The 24,980-nt window shown below is 37.3% G+C and overlaps 1 protein-coding gene across 1 annotated transcript in view; it reads right to left on the reverse strand.

The window, feature by feature from the left end:
- LOC150084175 (guanine nucleotide exchange factor DBS-like) overlaps window positions 1-24,980 on the reverse strand; it is a 619,625-nt gene that overhangs the window by 52,764 nt on the left and 541,881 nt on the right. The window contains exons 20-22 of the mRNA XM_090376145.1: window positions 18,875-19,000; window positions 16,151-16,348; window positions 2,131-2,232 (exon numbers count right to left, since the gene is read on the reverse strand). Of these exons, the coding sequence (XP_090232271.1) occupies window positions 2,131-2,232; window positions 16,151-16,348; window positions 18,875-19,000 (426 nt within the window). The remainder of the gene's footprint in view (window positions 1-2,130; window positions 2,233-16,150; window positions 16,349-18,874; window positions 19,001-24,980) is intronic.

Raw genomic sequence — 24,980 nt, forward strand, 5'->3', positions numbered from 1 at the left:
CTTCTCTGGCTTAAAATCTCTCTACCTCTTTGTGTCAAATTCATCGGTTGTCTCTACCGTTCTCCCAACTCCACTAATCACTTGGAGCTCTTTGACTTCCTCTCTTTGCAACTTGACTTTCTCCAATCCAATTTTCCTAACAGTGAGGTAATTTTCCCTTGTGATTTTAATGTTCACAACTCCAGCTGGCTTCCGTTTTCTAGTCACACCGATCCAGCTGGTCGAGATGCTGAAGCTTTTGCAATTACTAATGACCTTACACAGATTGTTCATTTACCTACAAGAATACCAACAATCCTAACCATACAGCCAACATGCTTGATCTTTTTCTCACAAACAACCCTTCTAAATACACATATTTTAGTATTAAATCAGCTCACACCAACCATAAGAATAAGTATTTACTGTAATTAAAATATTTATTTACATATTAAAATAAAATAAATATTTACAAAAACTGCTATTATATTAAATATACATGTAAAAACATTAAAACTGTGATAAAATCCTTGAGATAAAATACACTAAAATAAACCGGATTAAAAGCGATAAAAACGATAAAAATCTCTGGAGCTTTCGGAAGCTTGCGCTCCCTTCCTCAGCAGTAACAAAATTTCCTGCAGCACGTCCATATATATAACAGGCTCACGGTACCTATACACGTGGTGCAGTCGGCGCATGGTCTGAACTGGAAGCGGAAATAGCTCGGGAACGTGTTAAGCAAAACCGTTCATCCGTGCTTAGGATAATAGTTTCAAACAGAGGATGCATACGCATACCTCTGTCCCTATTCATAATATTGTGGTCGGATGAACAGATTCGTAGGCTCTCGAGCCATTTACGGTTCCAGAACCCATGCGCTCGATCCATGATAACCACATCCTCTGGGGAAATTTGATGCTGCTTCTCCCAAAAATGTTCGGCCACAGCAGACTTATTGTAATCAGCGGTTTTTATAGCATTTGCATGCTCCCCCAGACGGGGGAGCATGCAAACAGTAAATACTTATTCTTATGGTTGGTGTGAGCTGATTTAATACTAAAATATGAATTTTCCCAACCTCAGAGGCCTTTTTCAGGATACTTCTAAATACACAGTTGAAGTGAGTGGTCCTTTAGGCACCTCAGATCACAACTTGGTGATTGTCTCTTCCCCAGTGGAGCCTTTATCTCATGGCTATTCCCAACCTCATGTTGTTTGGCATTAGAAGAATGCAAAATGGGATGACCTCCGAGATTTCTTTTCTTCTTTTCCTTTGTTGGACCACTGTTTCAAAACTTCTGATGTCAACGTTTGCTCAGATCGTGTCGGTGAAATTATTCTTGTAGGAATGGAATCCTTTATCCCACACTCCACTTTAAAGTCTTGTCCTTTATCTAAACCAAATTTGAAAGCCAAATAGTCGAAAATATCAGAGGGCATTTATGAAAAAACTTGTAATAAAGGCTAAAAGTTTCAGTATATGTTATTAGTTTTTCCGTTAATAAAAGTTATTTGTAGATATGCAAGTGTCTAGATATTAATGGTGGGGCAGTGTATATATATTATGTATAAATGCATTTTAAATTGCAACAGGCTTGTTATTGGATAATTATACCTTTACTCCTTCACTTCCAACACCGATGGAAACTGAAAGTGAGCTGAAAACTAAGAGAATACTAGAGTTAAGGTAACACTGAAGTCCCTCTATTGGACAATTGTGACATACATTGACCAATTTGTGATACATTTTTTTTCAAAATGTTTATTTTATTTATTTTAAAAACTGGTGTATGGATTAAAAGCTTTCATACATTCATTCATTCATTATTCATTCATTATTCAAGTAACAGTCAAATTAAATTCAACAAAAAAATAAACTCAAAGCTAGGGCTTTATTTTTAACTCTGCAATTCAGATGTAGGTGCATGTGACATGCCACATTTATTGATGATACATGGATATATAATACTTCCCACTTGGCAGTTGCCTGCAATGTCCCTTAGTTTTCTATCTGCACACTTTGGCAAAACATGAAGCTATTGCAGCAGATTGCTCTGAAATTGGACGTGTTCTTGTCTGCATGATAGATAAAAAAAAAAAAAAAAAAGTACACGTAAATTAATAGAAATTCATTGGTAAGCAACTAACCTGAATAATAAAAACTTGAGATCTTCCATGAAGCCATAATTCAAATTTCTTCCTGTCTCCCCTATAACCCTTAACATTCTCAGTTAGTCCAATCTGTGATGTCTAATTAAAATATTAAAATTTTATCAAAAAATACATATTTAACCAAATAAGCCAGCTATTTATTTTTAATTAAAGTACTATATTATTTAATATATTTATCCATTTATTTTCTTAAAAGATCAAATTGAAGAAAATAAATGGCATTTTATTAATGCCACTTATTTTATTCAAACATGGACTGAAATGTTAATGTTAATTACCATTCTAATATTAATTATCTTCAATATTTCTTTTCTTACAATAACAAACAAACACAAAAATATACAAAACAATACTCATAATATAAATACTATAAAGTGTTTATGATTCTAACAACAAAGGTTTGTGTTTAAAATATGCCTGCTACATTTGTTATGAAATTTTCTTTTTGTTATGAATCTAGCAATTCAGTCAATTAACAACCCAGCCAACCTTGCATCATCTGCAAGCTTGGACATTTAGCCTGATGAAGATATATCAGGTCTTCATGAGCAGTTCCCTTAATGCCATACTGCTCCAATTTGTACAGCAGTCTTCCCATGTGCAACAGTATCAAAAGCTTTCTGAAATGCAAGTATATGATATCAATATTATTTTTTGCATCCAGTTCCTTTGTGACCACATTGTAGTATCCAATCAAATTGGCCAGACAAGAATTGCCCTGAACAAACCCATGCTGTGTTTGAATTATTACTGCAGTCTTTTCCAGATGATCCTGCAATGCTTCTTTAACCGGTGACCCCATTATTTTCTCTAGAACAGAAGTTAAACTAACAGGTCTGTAATTACTCGTGTCACCCTTTGATCCCCCTTAGTGAACTGGTCCCCTTTATCCAAAAAGGAGGATCAAAGTCCATATAGCTCATATAACTGAAGTCTTTCCTCATACAGCTGACCTTTTGCCAATATCACCATGTGAGTTGCCTGCTTTTGGATCATTTCAAGAAGTTCAGTGTCTTTCTTTTTTTGGTTGATATCTCCATACCTGAACACAGTACTTCAAGTGTGGTCTTACAATTGTCTTATACAGTGGGATTGGCGCCTCCGTAGCCAGGTGGGCTGGAGCAGCAGTGCGTAGCACACGCTTCTTGATTAGACCAGGGTTCGAGCCCGTGACCACCAAATACGGAGGATGCAGAAAGGTCAGGGAATGACCACCGCATATCCCCGGAGGAATATGGCCTTCGTTGCTAATGCTCCTAAAAACCAAATAACAAACATAACAACAATACAGTGGGATTTTGACCACTATCTCTACAGGCTATTTTTAAATAAATCATCAACAGGACATCATAACCTTTCCTGGCTGCCTCTTTACACTGCTCAGAAAACTTAATATCTGCCCATATTGTAACTCTCAGATACCCTTTCTTCCTCTACTGTTTTTAATTCAATCCCACCAAGCGTATAAATTATTTTTGGGTTGCTATTCTCCAAGGGTAACCTTACATGTTGCTGCATTAAACATAGCTGTCACTTTTCCGACCATTCCTGAAATCAGTTCAATCATCCTGAAGAAGTGCATCTTGGCACTGATCATTAATGACTCTCTCAATCTTTACATCATCTGCAAATTTTAACATGCCCTTTATCTCTTTATCAATGTTGTTTATGAAATGCAGAAAAAACAGTGGTCTAAGAACCGATCCCTAGAATCGGTTCTTAAACCACTTCTGATATTACACCAATCTGCAGAATATCCATTAATCATAACTTTCTGCCCTGCATCCATTCTGTTATACATTTAGAATCTTGCCAGTAATCCCAACATGTTCCAGTTTATACAATAATCTCTCATGAAGAACTGAGTCAAATGTTTTGCTAAAATCCAAATAATCTATGTCAAAATTGTTCCCTACATCCAACTCATGACTGTGTCAAAACAACTTACCAGGTTAGTTAAATGTGATTTTTTTCTTAACAAAACCATGCTGTTTTTCCTTCCGAATGCCATTTTTTTCTAAATGTCGCTATATTGCACTCTTAATCATTGCCTTCAAGATTTTCGCTCCATTCTGTAGTTACCATTTGTAACTACAGAATGGTTAATCTGATTTAACCATTCTGTAGTTACTGATTTCACTCTTGGAACCACCTTTACATATTGGCAATACACTAGTACTTCTTCATCCCAAAGGAATCACTCCTGAGTCCAACAATGTCCTCATAATTAACCTCAGTGCACTCTCTGGCCACCTTTCTCAAAATTGGTGGGTGTATGCTATCAACTTGCTGTTGTCAAGCCTTACTTGCCTTTAGGCTTGAAAGTTTTTCTAATAAATAATCTTCAGAATCTCAGTATTGCTAATGTAATGCTTTCCAGCTTCACTAACACAGCCTCTTCTCAATATCAAGGGTCTTTCATCATAAAGATGGATGTGAAGTACTTATTTACCAGCAACATCAGCGGCTTATCTAAGACTTTCCAACACCCAGTACACAAGGGACTGATCTGATTCATTTTCTTCTTTGTATTCACACACGTGAAAAGCTCCTTAGCCAATGCTTTTCTCATATTTAGCCATGGCCACTCTAACCTTTTCTGCAGTATTATTACAGATCAACTTTCAGTTGTTTTAGGATTCAGTATTTTTCATTACTGTGTAATTTTTCCATGCCATCTTTTTCTGCTCTATTAGACTGGTCAGCTTCTTATTTTTCAATCTTGGCATCCCCCTTGGTATGCTAGGGGGCTTTACCCCCTGCTTGCTTTGCTCGCCCATGCTTTTCTGCATAAAATGTAGAGGTATATGGAGTAAGTCAAATCTTTTCTACATAAAAGACACACCTGTCGAAATGCACTGATTGATATCTAATCAGAAAATGACCTATGTAATTATTTACCTGCGTTTACATAGGTCACTTAGGAAAATGCCTTTTGCTTCGTGTTCCATAATGCATGAGGAATATTGTTGCATCCGAAAGAGCAGGACTAAAATATTTAACTGAAATATTTACGAACTATACAAATACAGTTGATTCTGGTTATTTGGGACACAGTGGGACTAGTGCATTTTGGCCCGATTAAGCGGCTGCCCCAATTATCCGAAGTTTCACGTAAATAGTTAAAAATACAATGGACTCAGCCTTTACGATTGATTTTCTGTAAGATCAAATCACATTACGAAGGCCTCACCATAGTAAAGTACCGTTCACTATACAATATGTAGTAAGCGCCGGTAATTGTGATCGTGTTTTTGTGAACTGAATTTTAATTCTATTAAACAGCAATTCTAATTAGCAAAAATAGGAGGAATATTATCCACAGGCTATAAAAGTAAAGATATATTAAGCACAAATTTACACTTTATTACCTTACCAATTAAAAAATTAAATGATACATGAAAACCAGAAGAATATTTTCCACAAGTTAGCAAAATAAAAATAAATTTACGCTTACATGCATAGCTTAATTAATGCATACTGTAACATGTACATACTAACTAGCTGATATTTCTGTTCACTAACATTTGTGGGTGGGGGTTAAAATTTAAAACAGTAAAAAAGATAAGCAATCAATAACAAAGAACACGGCACACGAATAAATGGCAAGTGAGAATGGAGTAACAAGTTACGAAGCTTAAAAAATAGGAATGAAGAGAAGATTCCGAAAATTTGTTTTTTATATGAATTGAAGATTTCATGGAAGGGGAAACACATTTTATCATAACCTGAAAACCCGCAGAATTCCAGCTATCGGTATTATCGCGAATTCAATAAGGTTGAGTTTACTATCCATTTATAATAGATTGCATTAAAAGAAAAGCCCAATAAACAGGGGACTGCTAATTGTTTTTATTGTTTTATGGTTGTGACCTCCAGAAATCCGATCAAACCACATGGTATGGTCGGAGACAATTGTAGGATAATCTTGAGTGCTGCAGTCTCCTGCCCCAATTAAACGGCAAGTTGTACCAATTAAGCAAAGTAAACCCTGGCTATTTTCTCAATTGGGTTTTGTTCTTTAAGATTTGTCCCAAATAAATGGCTGCCCCAATTAACCAGTGGCCCAAATAACCAGAATACACTGTATTTAAAATATTTACAAAATACCATAAACTATTTACAAATATACAATATTCATTAATACAATGGAACATCAAATGTTAGGCAGAGAAGCACGTGCACGAGGTTGGTGAATGTTATGGATGCAGTTATCAATAAAAAAAAAAAAAAAACCCAGGGGCTTACATCTGGTGAGTATGGGCTTGGCACACCCAAGATCCTGAACTGGATATCACCATTCTTCTCTTTCTTGGTGATTCCTTTCTACTTTTGGCACTCTCTCTCTTTCAGGGTAACTCAGGAATTCTTTTTTTTGGCTGGTGCAGCATAAGCCTCAGGCTTCCTTGCACCATATAGCTAATAATAATAATTAATTGCATTTGTAGTGACGTAATTGCCTCGGCCCTCTTCTCCCATTGGCTCGAATAAATATCACTAGGAGGAAAACTTTTTTTAATGTATAGAGAGAGAGAGAGATATGTATTCTTGGCTTCTGATTCTTGCTTTCCATAATTCTAATATATTCACCTTCCTTCTGCAATACATCTTTTTTGTAGATGGGGCATATTATGGCAGTTCTCCATTTTTGGGGCATCACTTCCTTTTCCCATATTTCCTTGACCAGTTTGAATATTTCTTCTTTCAGTTCTTTCCTTCCATACATTATCAGCTCTGCTTGGATTCCATATTCGCAAGGCACTTATTGTTTCTCATAAATCTAATTGCTTCTTCAACCTCTTCCTTTCCTATCTGTATTTCTTCTTCTTCTTGATCTGCTTGGTTTTCTACTCTCTCTCTCTCTCCCTCTCCTCTCCATCCGTTTTTCCAACCTTCCATGTTAAGTAGCCCTTCAAAATATTCCTTCCAATATATTACCATCCTTATCCTTACAAATATTTGTTCTGGATCCCCTTTTATCTCTCTAGAATACCCTCTTTATCTATCTCTCTGGCTCCTTTGAACATGCTTTGTATTAGCATTAGCATTAGTAGAGGCATTTGATGCAAGAAAGCAAGCTTATGCAGCAAAAGCCAAAAAAAAAAAAAAAAAAAAAACCCACTTCCACTTAACCCCTCTGTTTGTTCAAAATACCTGTCCAGCTGAACCTTAAACTTATTTAGGCTATCAACCTCCACCACAAGGGATGGAAGTCTGTTCCACCAACCAACCACCCGCTGGCTAAAGGCAAATTTCCGCACGTCTACCCTACATCTGTCTTTCCTCAATTTGAATTTATGCCCTCTCAGGTGATTTTTCTGAGCTAGAGGAAGAATCCCATCAGCATTGAGCATGCTTAAACCATTCAAGGCTTTATACACCTCTATCAGATCACCTCGCTGGTGCCTAGTCTCCAGACACTGTAATTTGCAAAACTTAAGCCTTTCTTCGTAAGAGCACCCCTTTGTTCCATTCACTAATCTTGTTGCCCTTCTCTGTACTCGTTCCAGCAGCTCTACATCCTTCTTGAAATGAGGCCTCCAGACCTGTATACAGTACTCTAGGTGTGGCCTGACCATTGCCTTATACAATGGAATAATCACCTCCTTATCCCTGCTGGAAAAATTCCTGTATATCATTGACAATACTCCATGAACTACTCTTGCAGCCGGTCTGCACTGCTCAGAGAACTTCATATCTGCCTGTACAACCACCCCCAAGTCCCTTTCATTCTCTACCACTGTCAGTGTAGTACCACAGAGTTGATACGTTGCTCTGGGGTTGCTGTTTCCCATGTGTAGTACTTTACATGTTAAACTTCATTTGCCACCTCTCAGCCCATCTGCTCAACCTTTCCAGATCCTGTTGCAGCAGCATAGTGTCAGTAGTGTCCTTGACAACCCTGCCAACCTTTGTATCGTCTGCAAACTTGGACATTAAGCCCGATATACCATCATCAATATCATTTATAAATACAGAAAACAATAATGGACCCAACACTGAGCCCCGAGGGACTCCAATAATAACATCAGTCCACGATGAGCAGTGTCCATTGATTACCACTCTCTGTCTTCTCCCCCTCAACCACCCCTTTATCCATAACAGCAATTTGCCTCCAATGTCACACTGCTCCAATCTGTGTAGCAGTCTTCCATGTGCAACAGTATCAAAAGCCTTTCTAAGATCCAAGTATATAATATCAAAGTTATTCCCTGCATCCAGTTCTTTTGTGACTGCATCATGGTATCCAATCAAGTTGGTCAGGAAAGACTCCCCTTAAAAAAACCATGCTGTGTCTGAGCTATAACTGAAGTCTTGTCTAAATGATCCTGCAGTGCTTCTTTAACCAGTGCCTCCATTAATTTTCCTGGAACAGAAGTTAAGCTCACAGGTCTATAATTACTTGTGTCAGCCTTTGATCCTCCTTTGTGAATTGGGGTCACATTTGCACATTTCCAGTCTATGGGTACCTCTCCTGAGTCCAAGGAAGCTCTCTCATAATTATGGCTAAGGGTTTGCTTACTTCTTTTGCTGCCTCCTTTAATATAACTGGATAGATCCCATTCACCCCGGGTGCCTTTCTTGTGTTTATCTTCAACAGTTTCTCCTCCACTTTACTCCCAGTTATTTCAAGATTCTGTAGCTTACTGCTAGAGTTGAATACACCTCTGGCATTCCCCTCGCTGAATAACTCCTTATGTTTGAATGTCGATGCAAAATATTCATTTAGTTTGTTAGCTACCTGAGCAGGATCATCAACAGTTGACCCATCAATATCAAGTGGACCAATCTGATTCATCCCCTTACTTCTAGAGTTTACATAAGTAAAGAACTCTTTGCTGTTTTTCTTTGCATCCCTTGCCAAGGATTTCTCGTAATCTGCCTTCGCCTGCCAAACCTCCTTTGTAACTTGGTTGCATATCAACTTGTATCTATCATAGGCTTCTGTGTCATGTGTTAATTTGTAAGTATCCCATGCATTTTTCTTCTCTGCCATATGCCTCATTAGTTCATCTGACATCCATTTTGGCCTAAACCTTGAACAGTATTTCTTAGTTGGTATGTAAAGCCTAGTAGCTTCCAAGATAAGTTCTTTGAATGCTTCCCATTTTGAATTTGCTGTTGGTAATATCATCAGTTGGTCCCACTGTATAGAATTTAAATACTGTCTCAGTCCATCGTAGTCACCTTTACGGAAGCAATAACCCTTCCCTTTACCCCTAATGGTAGTTACCTCTTTGAGTAAATCCCACTTCAGCACACTGTGATCACTGCCACCTAGTGGTTCATTTATCTGCAGATTCTTAATGCATGAAGAATCACTGCTGATAATCAAATCAAGAGTATTACTCTTGATTTTCACAAGCCCTGCTAGTGTGAGTGACCACACACTAGCAGGGCTTTAGTTTGTGGTCACTCACACACTAAAGCCCTGCTAGTGTGTGAGTAACCAGCCCCCAAATTCCAGTCAATATCTGGGAAATTAAAATCTCCCATTATAAGACTCTCTGATTTACTGGCCCACTCTATTTCCCTGTACAGTTCCTTATTATACTCATCAGAGTCATTAGGCCTATAGCACACTCCTACTCTCAATTTTGATCTCCCAATGTTTATGTCACACCAAACTGACTCAACACTGCACTGTCCAGCGATGTCGACTGGCTTCACTTCCTTGGTTTTTATGTGTTTCTTAACTAATAGCATAACCCCTCCCCCCTTCCTATCCTGTCTATCCTTTCTGTAGATGTACTCCCCAAATTGCAGTTCTGCATCCCTTATATCTGTGTGATGACACCACGTCTCTAATATCCCAACAATATCTGCCTTCGATGTTTTGAGCAATACCTCAAATTCATCAAATTTATTTACTAAACTCCTAGCATTGGTGTACACGCAAGTATACCTGCACCTGTTTCTATTCTTAGCTACTCTAACACAACCCATGTGTTTACTTGTACCGCAATGGCTCCCAGCAGTCTCTGAAATACCATGCATCTTGTTTTTCAGGCTTCTACTCATTCTAATAGAAGCAGTGCAAGAATCTCTTTCACCTCTTCCAGTGGCTACTGTCAATCTATTGGTCTTTGTCTCCCCCCAAGCTAGCAGTTTTCCGACCCACCTAACACTGCCTCGATAGCATCAGCAAATATTCTTGCACCCTTTCTTTCTTTTTGTTCTCATTTAATCTCCCCTCTTTTGTTGCAGAAGTGTTCCACAGTTCTTGGACTGGTTGATAATGACTGCAAAAGTGTTCAACTCTTCCCCATATGCAGTACTTTGCATTTGTCAATGTTAAACTTTAGTTGCCACTTCTCAGCTCATCTGCCCAAATTTTCTAGATCCTGTTACAATAGCACACTGCCATTAACAACCCTGCCAACCTTTGTATCATCTGCAAACTTCAACACTAAGCCTGATATACCTTCATCAATATCATTGATAAATATACAAAACAACAGTGGGCCCAAAACCGAGCCCTGTGGGACTCCACTAGTAACATTAGTCTATGAAGAGCAGCATCCATTGATTACCACTCTCTGTCTTCTCCCACTCAACCACCCTTTTATCCATTGTAGCAACTTACCCTTAATACCATTCTGCTCCAATGTGTACAGTAGTCTTCCATGTGAAACAGTGTCAAAAGCTTTCCTGAAATCCAAGTACAGTAAACCCCCGCTATTCGCGGTATCTGTATTCGCGGTTTCGCATATTTGCGGTCACTGATTTAATATAAAATGAAACCCAAAAAAAATGTGAATTTTAAAGCGCCGTGAACATTTTCCGCCATAAAAAAACATGGGTGTGGCTAAAATTATCTTTCCCGGTCAAAACAGCGCTCAGTGGGTGGGGAGGAGAGGGTTCACAAAATCGCGAGTGCGGATGTTTCTTGCTAATCCTTGTTCAGTATGTGTTATGCGCTTGTCATGGAAGGTTTCGTCATTTGCTTTTAATTTATATGCTTATAAATTGAATAAATTTATCAATTTATAAATTGATATGCTTACAAAAAGTGATAAATCTACCGTTTTGCAGTGTAAAACAGACGTTTTCGAGTGTGTTAACAGAAGAAAGTGACTTTATTGTGGACAAGTTCTTTCTAACCCGTACAAAAATATGGCTACGAATAACAAGAGAAATGTGAAAATATCAAAGAAGGTGTTGACATTAACGAATAAAATTGAGTTATTAGATAAAATTTCTAATGGTGAAAGTGTCTCCTCAGTGGCAAAACATTATAAAATCAATGAGTCAACGGTACGATCAATCAAAAAATCTGAAGAAAAAATCTGTCGTAGTGTCCGTGAAAACGCGCTAATTGCTTCAAAAATTAGCTCTAACTCGTGACGTTAAATTAGAAAAAATGGAAAAATTTTTAAATCTGTGGATAGAAGACCGAACTCAAAATAAAATTCCATTAAGTTCACTCATCATTCGTGAAAAGGCAACACTCCTTTATCAACACTTTAGCGAAACTGGTGATAGCACTGGCGGGATAAGTTTTTTAGCTAGCAAAGGCGCTGGTTTGAAAAATTTGTTTGAAATTTCTAATGAATATTACATTTAATATTAAATTGTTTTCTTATTTTCATTTCGATGCCATATACTTGCATTTCACCATGTACTGTCTATGTACATAGTCATATTATGAAGGTACATATAATACATACATAGACAAAATTTTAGACTAGTTTTTCTTATATATTTCATACTTTGGAACGGAACCCCTTTATTACTAAGGGAGCCATAACTCAGTATTCGCATTTTCGGTATTCGCGGCATTTCTCAGGAACGTAACCCCCGCGAATAGCGGGGATTTACTGTATATGATATCAAACTTATTTTTCGCATCCAGTTCCTTTGTAACCACATTATAGTATCCAATCAAATTTCTTGTTAAGGGAAAGTCTTGTCTGACAAGACTTTCCCTTAGCAAACCCATGCTATGTCTGAATTATTGCTGCAGTCTTGTCTAGATGATCCTGCAATGTGTCTTTAACCAGTGACTCCATTATTTTAGCCAGAACAGAAGTTAAACAAACTGGTCTGTAATTACTTGAGTCACCCTTCGATTCCCCTTTGTGAATTGGGGATGGATACATTTGCACATCTCCAGTCCATGGGGACTTCCCCTGAGTCCAAGGATGCGCTCATGATTATGGCTAAAGGTTTGCTTAGTTCCTTTGCTGCCTTCTTTAATATAACTGGATAGATCCCATCCACCCCAGATGCCTTTCTTATGTTAAACTTCAACAATTTCTCCTGCACTTTGCTCTCAGTAATTACAAAATCATTAAGCTCCCTGTTACAGTTTGATAAACTTCTAGAATTTTCCTCCCTTAATAACTTCTCATGTGTAAATGTAGATGCAAAATACTCATTCAGTTTGTTAGCTATCTGAGCAGGATCATCAACAGTTGAACCATTGATATCAAGTGGACCAATCTGATTCATCCCCTTCCTTTTAGAGTTTATATAAGTAAAGAAGTCCTTGCTGTTTTTCTTAGCATCCTTTGCCAAATAATTCTCGTAATCTGCCTTTGCTTGCCTAATCTCCTTTGTGACTTGATTACAGACTAGCTTATATCTGCCATGGGCTTCTATGTCACCCGATAATTTATATGCATATGATGCATTTTTCTTCTCTGCCACGAGTCTCATTAGTTCATTTGACAACCATTTAGGCCTAAACCTTGAACAATCTTTCTTAATCGTGTGAAAAGCCTAGTGACATTATTGCCTCGCCCCTCTTCTCCCACTGGCTCGAATAAATATCACTAGGAGGAAAACTTTTTTAATGAATAGAGAGATATGTATTCTTGGCTTCTGATTCTTGCTTTCCATAATTCTAATATAGTCACCTTCCTTCTGCAATACATCTTTTTTGTAGATGGGGCATATTATGGCAATCCTCCATTTTTGGGGCATTACTTCCTTTTCCCATATTTCCTTGACCAGTTTGTATATTTCTTCTTTCAGTTCTTTCCTTCCATACATTATCAGCTCTGCTTGGATTCCATATTCGCAAGGTACTTATTGAATGCTTCCCACTTAGAATTTGCTGTTGGTAGCATCATCAGTTGGTCCCACTGTACAGAATTTAAAAACTCTCTGAGACCACTGTAGTCACCTTTATGGAAGCTTGTTTGTTTGTTTTGTTATTTGTTTTTTAGGAACATTAGCAACTAAGGCCATATTGCTCTGGGGATATGCGGTGGTCATTCCCTGACCTTTCCGCATCCTCTGTATTTGGTGGGCATGGGCTCGAACCCCAGAATTTATGGAAGCAAAAACCCTTCCCTTACCCCTGATGGTAATTATATCTTTAAGTAAATCCCACATCAGTATACTGTGATCACTGCAACCCAGTGGTTCCTTTATATGCAAATTCTTAATACACGAATAATCACTGCTGATAACCAGATCAAGAGTGCCCTCTCTGTTTGCCTCTCGAACATTCTGCTGCAGAAAACAATCATCCAATAAATCCCCAAAAGCCTTGCTAGTGTGTGAGTGACTAACCCACAAGTTCCAGTCAATATCTTGGAAGTTAAAATCTAGATAACTTTACAGTTTGTTTGTTTCTCTACTGTATTGCATCCTCAGGTAAAGATAAAGCTGACTTACATCCTATTTTTCTCCTAATTCTTGCACTGAGGACCTTGGTAAACCTCCACTTACCATTCAAACCCAGTACATTCATTCCACTCAATAGTGCCTATGGTCCTCCAGCAGAAGGATGGTAGAATTCTGATCATCCTTGATACCAAGAAAGCTCCAGGTGCTGTGGCATCTATTCACTTGTTTTTAAATCCTATGCTCCTGAGCTTTCTCCTGTTCTGTGCCATCTTTTTATACTTTCTTATTCTGCTGGTGTGTTTCCTTTTGCTTGAAAATTTGCTCATATTCAGTTAGTCCCTATTGCACTTACCTATACTCTGGCCAAAGTAATGTTATGGAGAAACCTGTCAACTGTCAACTCTTAAACTATCTCAAAATCTTCCGTCCGTCCATCTGATTAATGATCATCAATATTGATTTCATTAGTGCCTTCCAAAAATTTTATGAAAAAGTGTTAAACTCAAGAACTTTATCTTGACATATGATCAAGACTTGATCAAAGCTTTTGATTTTGTTTGGCATACAGGTCTTCTACACACACTCCAGCTTAGACTGCCATTTTTTTTTTTTTTTTTTTTTTTTCAATTTGGTAATCAGTTTTCTCTCTATCCTCTGACTGTGGGTGACATCACATGGCTCTCTCTGCTAAATTCTTGACTAATGCTGATGTTCAAGAAGGTTCAGTTCTTTCTCCCACTCTTTACCCCTTGTATATTAATGATTCTTCCATTGACTGGAAATCCTATTCATAGTTTTGCTAATGATGGCACAACACATTTTACTTTCTAAATTGAGATACAGGAAACCCTCAATTTAACGGACCCTGATATAACGGATTTCAGATTTAACTGACAGGACAAATAATAATACAGTAATTTGCATATTAATCTCAACCATATTATTTTTTTAGGCTATACAAAACTTCAGTGTTATTATTAATTAAAAATTAATAATAATTACCTATTTCCATTACTGTTCTGATAATTACCTACTTTTATTTTTAAAATCAAATTCAGGAAATTGTTTTTTATTCTTGCTGAAAATGTGTTCAAATAGCTGTTTTCCCAGATTACAGTTAACAGATAAGAGCAGGTGGTGACTTGCGAGCTGAACGTGACTCGGGACACTAAACTACAGATCTGCCTCAAGCTGTCGTGCGGTCAGGTTGTATACAGAGTGTTTCTGTGATTTCTGAATTGTGACTTTATTTATTAAATAATTTTGCAATACTTACAATTTAAAATGGCATCAAGTGATAGAGGAGTTAAAAGAAAGCATGTGAACTTAAATGTGGCACAGAGCTAATCGAGAAATTAGAACAAGGCATCTCATCTCAGTAGCACATGTTTGTGAAATTTACAGCGTAAAAAAACAAACTGTTTCTGGTATCCATAAATCAAAGGCCAACTTGCAATATAATTTTATATCGTACAGTACTGTATATTGTATTAAAGCTTTTTTTTTTTTTTACATTAAGAAAAATAAAAAATACCCCCCCCCTCAGGTTACATTCAATTTAATGGACTTTCGGCATTAATGGACACCCCTTCTCCCCTTAGTCCGTTAAATCGAGGGTTTACTGTAGTTGCTTTTTATCTCAATTTGGAAGGTGGAATTCTGCAGAAAGAGACTGCTTTCTATGCATGCAAAAAAACTAAGTTTTCTTTTTCACTGTTGGCATTACTTTTCTTCTAAACAACTACTCACTTTGTACAAATCTCAAATTCACCCTAACATGTAATATTGTTCTCACATCTTGGGGGTCCCCCCCCCCCCGAACTTCTCTTAAGCTTCTAGACTCCATTCAATCCAAAGAGTGCAGTCAGATTAATTAATGATCTGTCTCTTACAAAATCTTAAAGAATGTCTTTTCTATAGATATGTCTTTTCTTATAGAAAATTTCTTTTCTATAGATACTTCCATAGGCACTGTTCCTTCTAAATTGGAATCTGTAAATTTTCCATTCTCTTCCAAACCAGTTGGCATCTGTTCACCATCCAACTCCAAACTGATAGAACAACCTTTTCTCCTCATCATTTATCTTTTCAAATTCTGTTTTCTGGAACAACCTTCACATTTATTTCCTAAAGGAAATACATGTGAAAGAAGCTACAATCTACAGAAATTCAAGTCTAATGTCAACAAATATCCTCAATCTTCTTAACTTTCAACTCATGTACAGTATTATAGGTTCTAATACCTTTTATGTTTGGTATTTACATTTTAAAAAAAAATTCAAAATTCCACATCTACAAAATATAATACTTTATTAATTTAAAGATTTTATTTATATTTTATAGCATTTAAACTAATTTTTGTAGAATATTATATATTCATATAAACAGCATTTAACTATTAAAGAATTTGACAAACCTTTAAAGCATTTTTAAAGGCATAACTGGGATTATCATCTCTTCCATATTTCTTAGTGAGGAGAACAAGCTGTTCATATAAGAAAATGTATCGTTGCCGTGGCTTGAAACGAAGCTCACGAATTCTTTCTTTTTTCCTCTCCATCCAGACACTAAAGGCTCCTTGAAGTAATAACCTTCCATAATCTGCTAAACTACCCTGAAAACATGACATAAACAAAGGTAAAATATGAATAATAATAAAATTTACTTATCACTAATATATAAATTTAATATATATAACTATATTAAATATCTATATTACTTATCACTTATATATTTTAATTTATGCATACTAATCCATAATATGCCATTAATGAAATTTTTAAGTATATAAAAAAAAAAGTCATTACAATCTAGTATAATTCCCCAGCATGTTAATGATTGCTTTCCGTCAATATGGAAGCTTTTTTTGAATACTGTCTAATAAATTATAGTCTACAGAAATTCAAAGTCTACTGTCAACAAAAGGTTCTAATACCTTTTGTGTTTGGGATTTGTATAAAAACTTAGCCAGTTTGGCCTTTTTTTTTTTTTTGAAAACTGCCTAACAAAGTCATTTTGGGTTTACTAAAATGGCTTTCTCAGGCAGTTTAAAAAAAAAAAATTTAGTAACTAAAACCAAATTCTATACAGAGGTACCTTCGACTTTGGAAAGAGGAATGTGTCCAAACTGTGCAGACTGGCAAACATAAACCTGCTTAACAGTCAAATCTAAATGAGAAATTCAACTGTTACTCTAAAGCAGTAGAATTGTTTCTAATCAGTCAAGTGCACAGATTTTAGAGAATTTAGTATCAGATATTGTTATCACACTGTATTTATTTTAGAAAGGGGAGCACTGCATCCACGTCAGATCTATCATACAATAGCAGTTTTAGGGTAGGAGTGGCTTGGACTGTTTGCTGTAACAAGAATGTAGTTTTCCGAGCTCTGCAGCAAATAGAGACATTGATATACTGGACTGTGTGCTGAGTGTGACAGTATTTGCAATCTTGCAAGCATGACCTCTTCCTTTCAATTTGCAATGAAACTGGATGGCTAAAATTGGAGTTTAGATTTAATTTGAATGAGTTTGTCACCTTCTTGATTTTGCCTGATGTTCTGGCGATGATTCATACTGCAAGGCTTTTGTAGTCAGCAAAAAGAACTTTAAGAGAGGTATCAATTGGCTTCATGGTGAATTTAGCTGCAAAATCAGCATTCTCATGACCAAGTATGCGAACATGGCCAGGATCCAACAAAATTAGACAACTTGCATTTCTTCAGTTAGATGAGCCAGCGTGGTCTCAATAAGTAATTTGTTGGTTATGGTGTTTTCTCATTTGTTGCAAAGCTAAAATGGTACTAAGAAAGTCGATAAATATGAAACTACAGAAAGTCAGTGTGATTCTGTTGATTCCAATGCTATTTACTGTATGGAGTTCAGCAATAAAGATGCTGCATTCTGGAGAAAATCAGGTAAAAATTATGGAAGTTGGAAGAAGAGTAGCACTGACACAGTGATCAAATTTGGAGCCATCTATTTGCATGAAACATGCTGAGCAATTAGTAATTTATGAAACCTTTAAATGTTTTGTTGAGAGATAGTGTAGATTCCCCCAACCTTGAAGCACAGTACTAAGTACTATAGGTTCTAATACCTCTCGTGTTTGGGGTTTTCATAAATAAAAAAAAAAAAAAAAAAAGAGAGAAGGAGGGTAACAGACCACTCAAAAAAGGTGGTGATCAAAAAATACTTGGGCCCCTTGGATAGACCTAGAATGGAAGAAAACTAAGGGCAGGATGGGAGATTTATGAGGAAGAAGTACCACAGGCGATCAGTAAGACCTGCAACTGGTGAATCCCCAGGAACAGACAACATCCACACCTACAATACAAGTTCAGCGTGCCTCCCGTAGCCAGGTGGGAAGGAGCAGTAGTGCGTATCACATGCTTCTTGATTAGACCGGGGTTCAAGCCCGTCACCACCAAATACGGAAGATGCGGAAAGGTCAGGGAATGACCACTGCATATCCGGGAGCAATATAGCCTTAGTTGCTAATGCTCCTAAAAAAAAAAAACAAGTTCAGCAACACACACAAGCAGTTATTGGAGCAGTTCACCTCGATGATAAGGTACCCCAAATGATCCCAGGGAATCAGATTCAAGAAATCATCTACCTAAAGGCAAAGTAAAAACTGATCACTTGTCTCCCAACGATGTGACCACATGCATAGCCAAGAAGATATTGGACCACTTAGTGAGCCAGAATATCATGGTTAAGCAACAGAAGGGATGCAAGGAGCAATTGACCATCGATGTGGCAGTTATGGAGCAAGTCTACAAGAAGCACCACAACCTGCACATGGCCTACATCAACTACCACAAGTCCTTGAACTCCGTGACCCACAGCTGGTTGACACAGACGCTGAATATCTACAAAGTCAACCTGACAGTGATAAACTTCTTAGAAGCAACTATGGAGAAATGGAGGACCACCATCAAGGTTGGGAACATTATGACCAAATTGATTCACATCAGGAGAGGAATCTTCTGGGGAGATGCCCTGAACCCACTGTGATTCTGTCTAGTGCTTGATTCACTATCTACCAGGCTTGATACTAGGAAGTATGGATATCCCGTTCAATAATCAACAATCATCAAGGACTTTAGAATTAAAAAGAAAAAAAAAAAAAATACTTACATGAAAGCCAGTAATAGCAATTTGGTGCATACTATCATTTACATACTTCAGTACTTCTAACATAGTGTCTACTGCTTCCTGCAATTCTTCTTGTACTGGACCATCTTCAGAGTATTTAAGCAAATCCTTAGGGAAAATATAAAAAGTATCCTCTTCAGAGTTACAATAAATATTTTAGTTTTATATATAAAAATATATCATTTCCAAATGTGAGCTATTAATTGCTCTTAACGTGTATGTCAATAATAATTATATCTATGATAGGGCTTATTTCCATTTTTTATAGATAATTAAATGAAAAGATAAAAAAATCTTTGCAAATGTGCTGATCTCTCAGAAACAAGTAATCAGAATAAAACACTTTACTGCACAGAAGTAAAACATTTACATAATGCTTTTTGTACAATCAACAATTTTTTTACCACTATACAGTGAAGTCTTGTTTTATTCTGATTTTTTTTATTATTGTCACCCTGCATATAACTATTCACTGTTTAAAGAAGCATTGCAGGATCATCTAGACAAGACAGCAGTAATAGTTTACACACACAGCATGGGTTTAGCATTAACATTAGTAGAGGCATACGATGCAAGAAGCAAGTTTATCCAGCATCAGCCAAAAAAAACCCCTCCCATTTCACCCCTCCATTCATTCCAAATGCCTGTCCAGCTCAGCCTTAAATTTATTTAGGCTATCTACTTCCACAACAAAAGATGGAATTCTGTTCCACCAATCAACTACCAGCAGGTTAAAGGCAAATTTCCGCACAGCTATTCTATAACTGTCTTTCCTCAATTTGAAACTATGCCCCTTCAGGTTCTTAATCTGAGCAAGAGGAAGAATCCCATCAGCATTCAGCTTGCTCAACCCATTCACCGCCTTATACACCTCAATCAGATCATCTTGCAGGTGCCTACTCTCCAGGCGGTGCAATTTTCAGAACTTAAGCCTTTCTTGGGAAGAGCACCCTTTTGTTCCCTCACCAATCTTGTTGCCCTTCTTTGTACTTGTTCTAGCAACTCTACATCCTTCCAAAAATGAGGCCTCCAGACCTGTACACAGTGCTCTAGGTGTGTGTGGCCTGACCATTGCCTTGTATAATGGGATAATCACCTCCTGTCCCTGCTAGGAAAATTCCCATATATCATTGACAAGACACCATGACATACCTTGGCAGCCTGACTGCACAATTACCCCCAGGTCTTTTTCACTTTCCACTTCCCTGAGAGTAGTACTACACAGTTGGTACGTTTCTCTTGTTTTATTGCTACCCATATGCAGTACTTTGCATTTGTCAATGTTAAACTTCAGTTGCCACTTCTCAGCCCATTTTCCCAACTTATCTAGATCCAGTTGGAGTAGCATACTGTCTTTAATGTCGTTAACAATCCTTCCAACAATTGTATCATCTGCAAACTTGGACATTAAACCTGATATACCTTCATCAATATTATTGATAAATATACAAAACGACAATGGGCCAAACACTGAACCCTGGGGAACTCCACTAATAACAATTGTCTGCGAAGAGCAGTGTCCATTGATTACCACTCTCTGTCGTCTCCCACTCAACCATCCCTTTATCCATTGTTGCAACTTACCCTTAATGCCTTATCTCTCCGATCTGTACAGCAGTCTTCCATGTGCAACAGTATCAAAAGCTTTCCTGAAATCCAAGTATATGATATCAAAATTATTTTTTGCATTCAGTTTCTTTGTGACCACATCATAGTATCCAATCAAATTAGTCAGACAAGACATCCCTTTAATAAACTTATGCTGTGTCTTAACTATTACTGCAGTCTTGTCTAGATGATCCTACAATGCTTCTTTAACCAGTGATTCCATTATTTTCCCCAGCACAAAGTTAAACTAACAGGTCTATAGTTACTTGTTTCACCTTTTGAACTCCCTTTGTGAATTGGTGATACATCTGCACACCTCCAGTCCATGGGGACCTCCCATGAGTCCAAGGAAGTTCTCATAATCATGGCTAAGGTTTGCTTACTTCCTTTGCTGGCTCTTTTAATATAACTGGTAGATCCCTTCCACCCCAGGTGCCTTTTTTATGTTTAACTTCAACAATTTCTCCTCCACTTTGCTCTCAGTTATTACAAAATCACTTAGCTCCCTGTTAGAGTTTGATAAACTTCTGGCACTCCCCTCACTGAATAACTCCTCATGTGTGAATGTAAATACAAAATACTCATTCAGTTTATCAGCTACCTGAGTATGATCATCAATAGTCAATCTGTCTATGTTAAGTGGTCCAATCTGATTCATCCCTTTCCTTCTAGAGTTTACATAAGTAAAGAACTCTTTGCTGTTTTTCTTTGCATCCTTTGCCAAGGATTTCTCGTAATCTAACTTCGCCTGCCTAACCTCCTTTTTGACTTGATTACAGACTAGTTTATATCTGCCATAGGCTTCTGTGTCCCCTGATAAGTTATATGCATCCCATACATTTTTCTTCTCTGTCACGAGCCTCATTAATTCATCACACCAAACAGACTCAACTTTGCATTGTCCACCGACATCAATTGGATGCACTTCCTTCGATTTTATGTGTTTTCTTAACTAACAGCATACCTCCTCCTCCCTTCCTATCATGTCTATCCTTTTTGTATACATTGTACTCCCCAAATTCCAATTCTGCACTGCTTACATCTGTGTGACACCACATCTCTGATATCCCAACAATATCTGCCTTTGATATCTTGACTAGCACTTCAAGCTCATCAAATTTATTAACTATACTCCTAGCACTGGTGTACATGCAAGTATACAGGAACCTATTCCTACTCTTAGTTACCCTAACACAGCCCATATATTTTCTTGTTCCACTATTACTACCAGCAGTCCTGGAAATCTCCATTACCTTGCTTTCTGGGGCCTCCGTAGCCAGGTGGGAAGAAGTAGCAGTGCATAGCATATGTTTCTTGATTAGACCGGGGTTCAAGCCCATGACCACCAAATACAGAGGATGCGGAAAGGTCAGGGAATGACCAAAGCATATCTCCGGAGCAATATGGCCTTAGTTGCTAATACTCCTAAAAACCAAAAATAACAATATAACCTTGCTTTCCAAGCTGCTGCTCATTCTAATAGAAGCAGTGCAAGAATCACTTTTGCCTCTGCCTGCAGCCACTGTTAACCTTTTAATCTGTGTATCTCCCCAAGCTAGTAGTTTTTCAACCCACCTACACTGCCTCGATAGCATCAGCAAATATTCTTACAACCTTTCTATTTAAGTGTACCCCATCCCTGTAGGTCTTGTCTGACCAATTTGATTGGATACTACAATGTGGTCACAAAGGAACTAGATGCAAAAAATAATTTTGACATCATATACCTAGATTTCAGAAAAGCTTTTGATACTGTTACACATAAAACACTGCTGTACAAATGTGAGCAGTGTGGCATTAAGGGCAAGTTACTGCTATGGATAATGGAATAGATGGATGAGAAAAGACAGAGAGTGTTTATCAATTGACACAGCTCTTCTTGGACTAATATTATTAGTGGAGTCCACCCAGGGTTCAGCACTGGGCCCATCGTTGTTTTCAACATTTGTTAATGATTTCAAGACCTGTATGACTACTACATACAGGTCTTGAAACCTCATTTGAGAAGGATGTAGATTTGTCTGAAAATGTGCAGGGAAGAGCAACAAGATTAGTGAGAAGAACAAAAGGGTGCTCTTAACAAGAATAGCTACAGTTCTGCAAATTGCAGTGTCTTGAGACTAGGCACCTGGGAGAAGAGCTGATTGAGTGTTTAAGATCTTGAATGGATTGAGTAATCTTAGTGCCAGTGGAATCCTTTCTCTTGCTCAGACTGCATACATGAGGTGACATATATTCAGACTGGGGAAGGATGGTTGGAAGAAATTTGCTTTCAGCCAGCAGGCAGAAAGGTGACTGTTGGAATGAATTTTCATCTGGTGTTGTCGACGTGAATAGTTTAAATAAATCAAGGAACAACTAGACAAACTGTTAGAGAATATGGACAGGTGATATGGGAAGGTTTCTTTTTTATTTTTTGCTTCCTTTTTTTTAGCTGATGCCCTGTAAGCTTGTTTGCTTTCTTGCATCATTTACCACTAATAATATTAAATTCAAGATAACATAACAAAGCGTTACCATTAAGGCCACTGCATTTACTAGATACTGTAGTTTAAACCCTGCCAGCAACAATCCAAATGAAATACAGAGGATAAAGATGTACTAATTTTCATAGTTTTTAAAAGGCAAAATAATTTTTGCAACATCAAAAAATTTGATCAAGAAATTTTAAAGTTCTTTCTTGATCAAATTCCATATTTCTATAAAGCCATTCTCTAGATGTATATAAAATTTTATGCTTGTTTGTTAAAAATTAAATAGTTAATTAAAAAAAAATTCAGCATATCAACATCTTTTTATACAGGAAAGGAACATAACTGAATATGTTCAAATGGCATCAGATCCCAACTTATATGATTTGCTGTGACTGAATGTGAATGCAATTGTTGTTGTTGTTGTTGTTATGGAGGCTTAATGGCACATAAGCTGCTAAGGCTATAATGTGCCTATTCACTTATTATATTAAAACATGAGTTTTCCATAAATCAGAAATAATTAAAAAGCCCAGTTTGCCTGAGAAAGTCAAAAAATTCAGAAATATTAGCCTTATCACCAATCAGGTTTTCAAGAGTAATTGGTTTATGTAGATTATTATTATTATTATTATCATTAGCCATATGGTGCAAGGAAGCCTTAGGCTTATGCTGCACCAGCCAAAAAATTTTCTGAACTACCCTGAGTGAGAGTGAGAGAGAGAGAGAGAGAGAGAGAGAGAGAGAGAGGGGGGGATTCATCAAGAAATGGAAGAATGATGATATCCAGCTCAGGACCCTGGGTGTGCCAAGCCCATACTCACCAGATGTGAGCCCCTGGGGTTAGATTAACCAGTGAGATCAAGGATGAAGTTCTGGCTTGTTTATAATAGGAGCAGACAATAAGAATATGTTTTACAGTCAAATTGTTAGAACAATGTGTACATTGTGGTGGATCATCTCCTCTCAGTAAATGAAGGTGGGTCAGATGTGTATGTCCTATTCTTGCCCTTGAGAGGACTACTTCTTCTCGTCTCGATGTACGGACACTGGAGCGCCAAATTTTCGGGTCTTGTTTAAACTGAAAGAGTTTATTATTAGTCTGAGAGTGCCACAGTGCTGTCCATTGTGATAGGCAAGCAGCATGAATGGTTAGTGCATAATCTGATGCTGGAACAGGGATGTTGGTTAGATCTAAGGTAGTTGGATTTTTTGCAGCTTTATCGGCCAGTTCATTTCCTAAAATACCGGAATGTGCTGGAATCCAGCAAAATGTGACCTGTTGATTGGGTTCTTTAATTTGCAGTAATAAGCTTCTGATTTCATCTAGAACAGGGTGAACTTTATCTGAGGAATTACATAACGACATGATTGAGCTGAGGGAATCAGTGTAAATAACAGATTTTAAGGAACAGTTAGAATGAAGATTTTCTAAAGCTAGTTGTATTAATGCGTATAATTCAGCAGAAAATATACTAAATTCTGAAGGAAGGGAAGCTGATACAATTGTATTTGGAAACATTTGAATTAGATTTAGAGCCATCTGTATAAATTGGAGAGAAATCAGAATATCTTTGAATGTGAACTGCGTGAATTTGGTTGATATTTGTTGCTTGCAAGGAATTCTTTCTCCATTGACAGAGGTAAGTGTCACAGATTGGAAGAGGAGGAGGAGTCCATGGAGGTTGAGTATAAGTTGCTACCTGCTTTACGGAATGGATAGAAATATTCCAAACTTGCACCAGTTCAAGAAGGCGAAGACCAGCTGGTTTTACTATGCTAGGTTTGTTTCTGTATAGGGTTTCTAATGGTGGGTTAAAAAGGTATGACCGAATGGGATGAGAGGTACAACTTTGTATCCTGACAGCATATTTCAGTAACAGTGTTTTCCTGCGTAAAGTTAGTGGGGGCTCATGAGCATCAATGTAGAGACTATGTACTGGCGATGTTCTGAATGCACCAATTGCAATTCTCAAAGCACTGTGCTGAATGGGATCAAGCCAGCATAA

Source organism: Mastigoproctus giganteus, chromosome 6 (genome assembly GCF_048544385.1).
Source record: "Mastigoproctus giganteus isolate SK-2022 chromosome 6, ASM4854438v1, whole genome shotgun sequence".
Lineage (NCBI taxonomy): Eukaryota > Metazoa > Arthropoda > Arachnida > Uropygi > Thelyphonidae > Mastigoproctus > Mastigoproctus giganteus.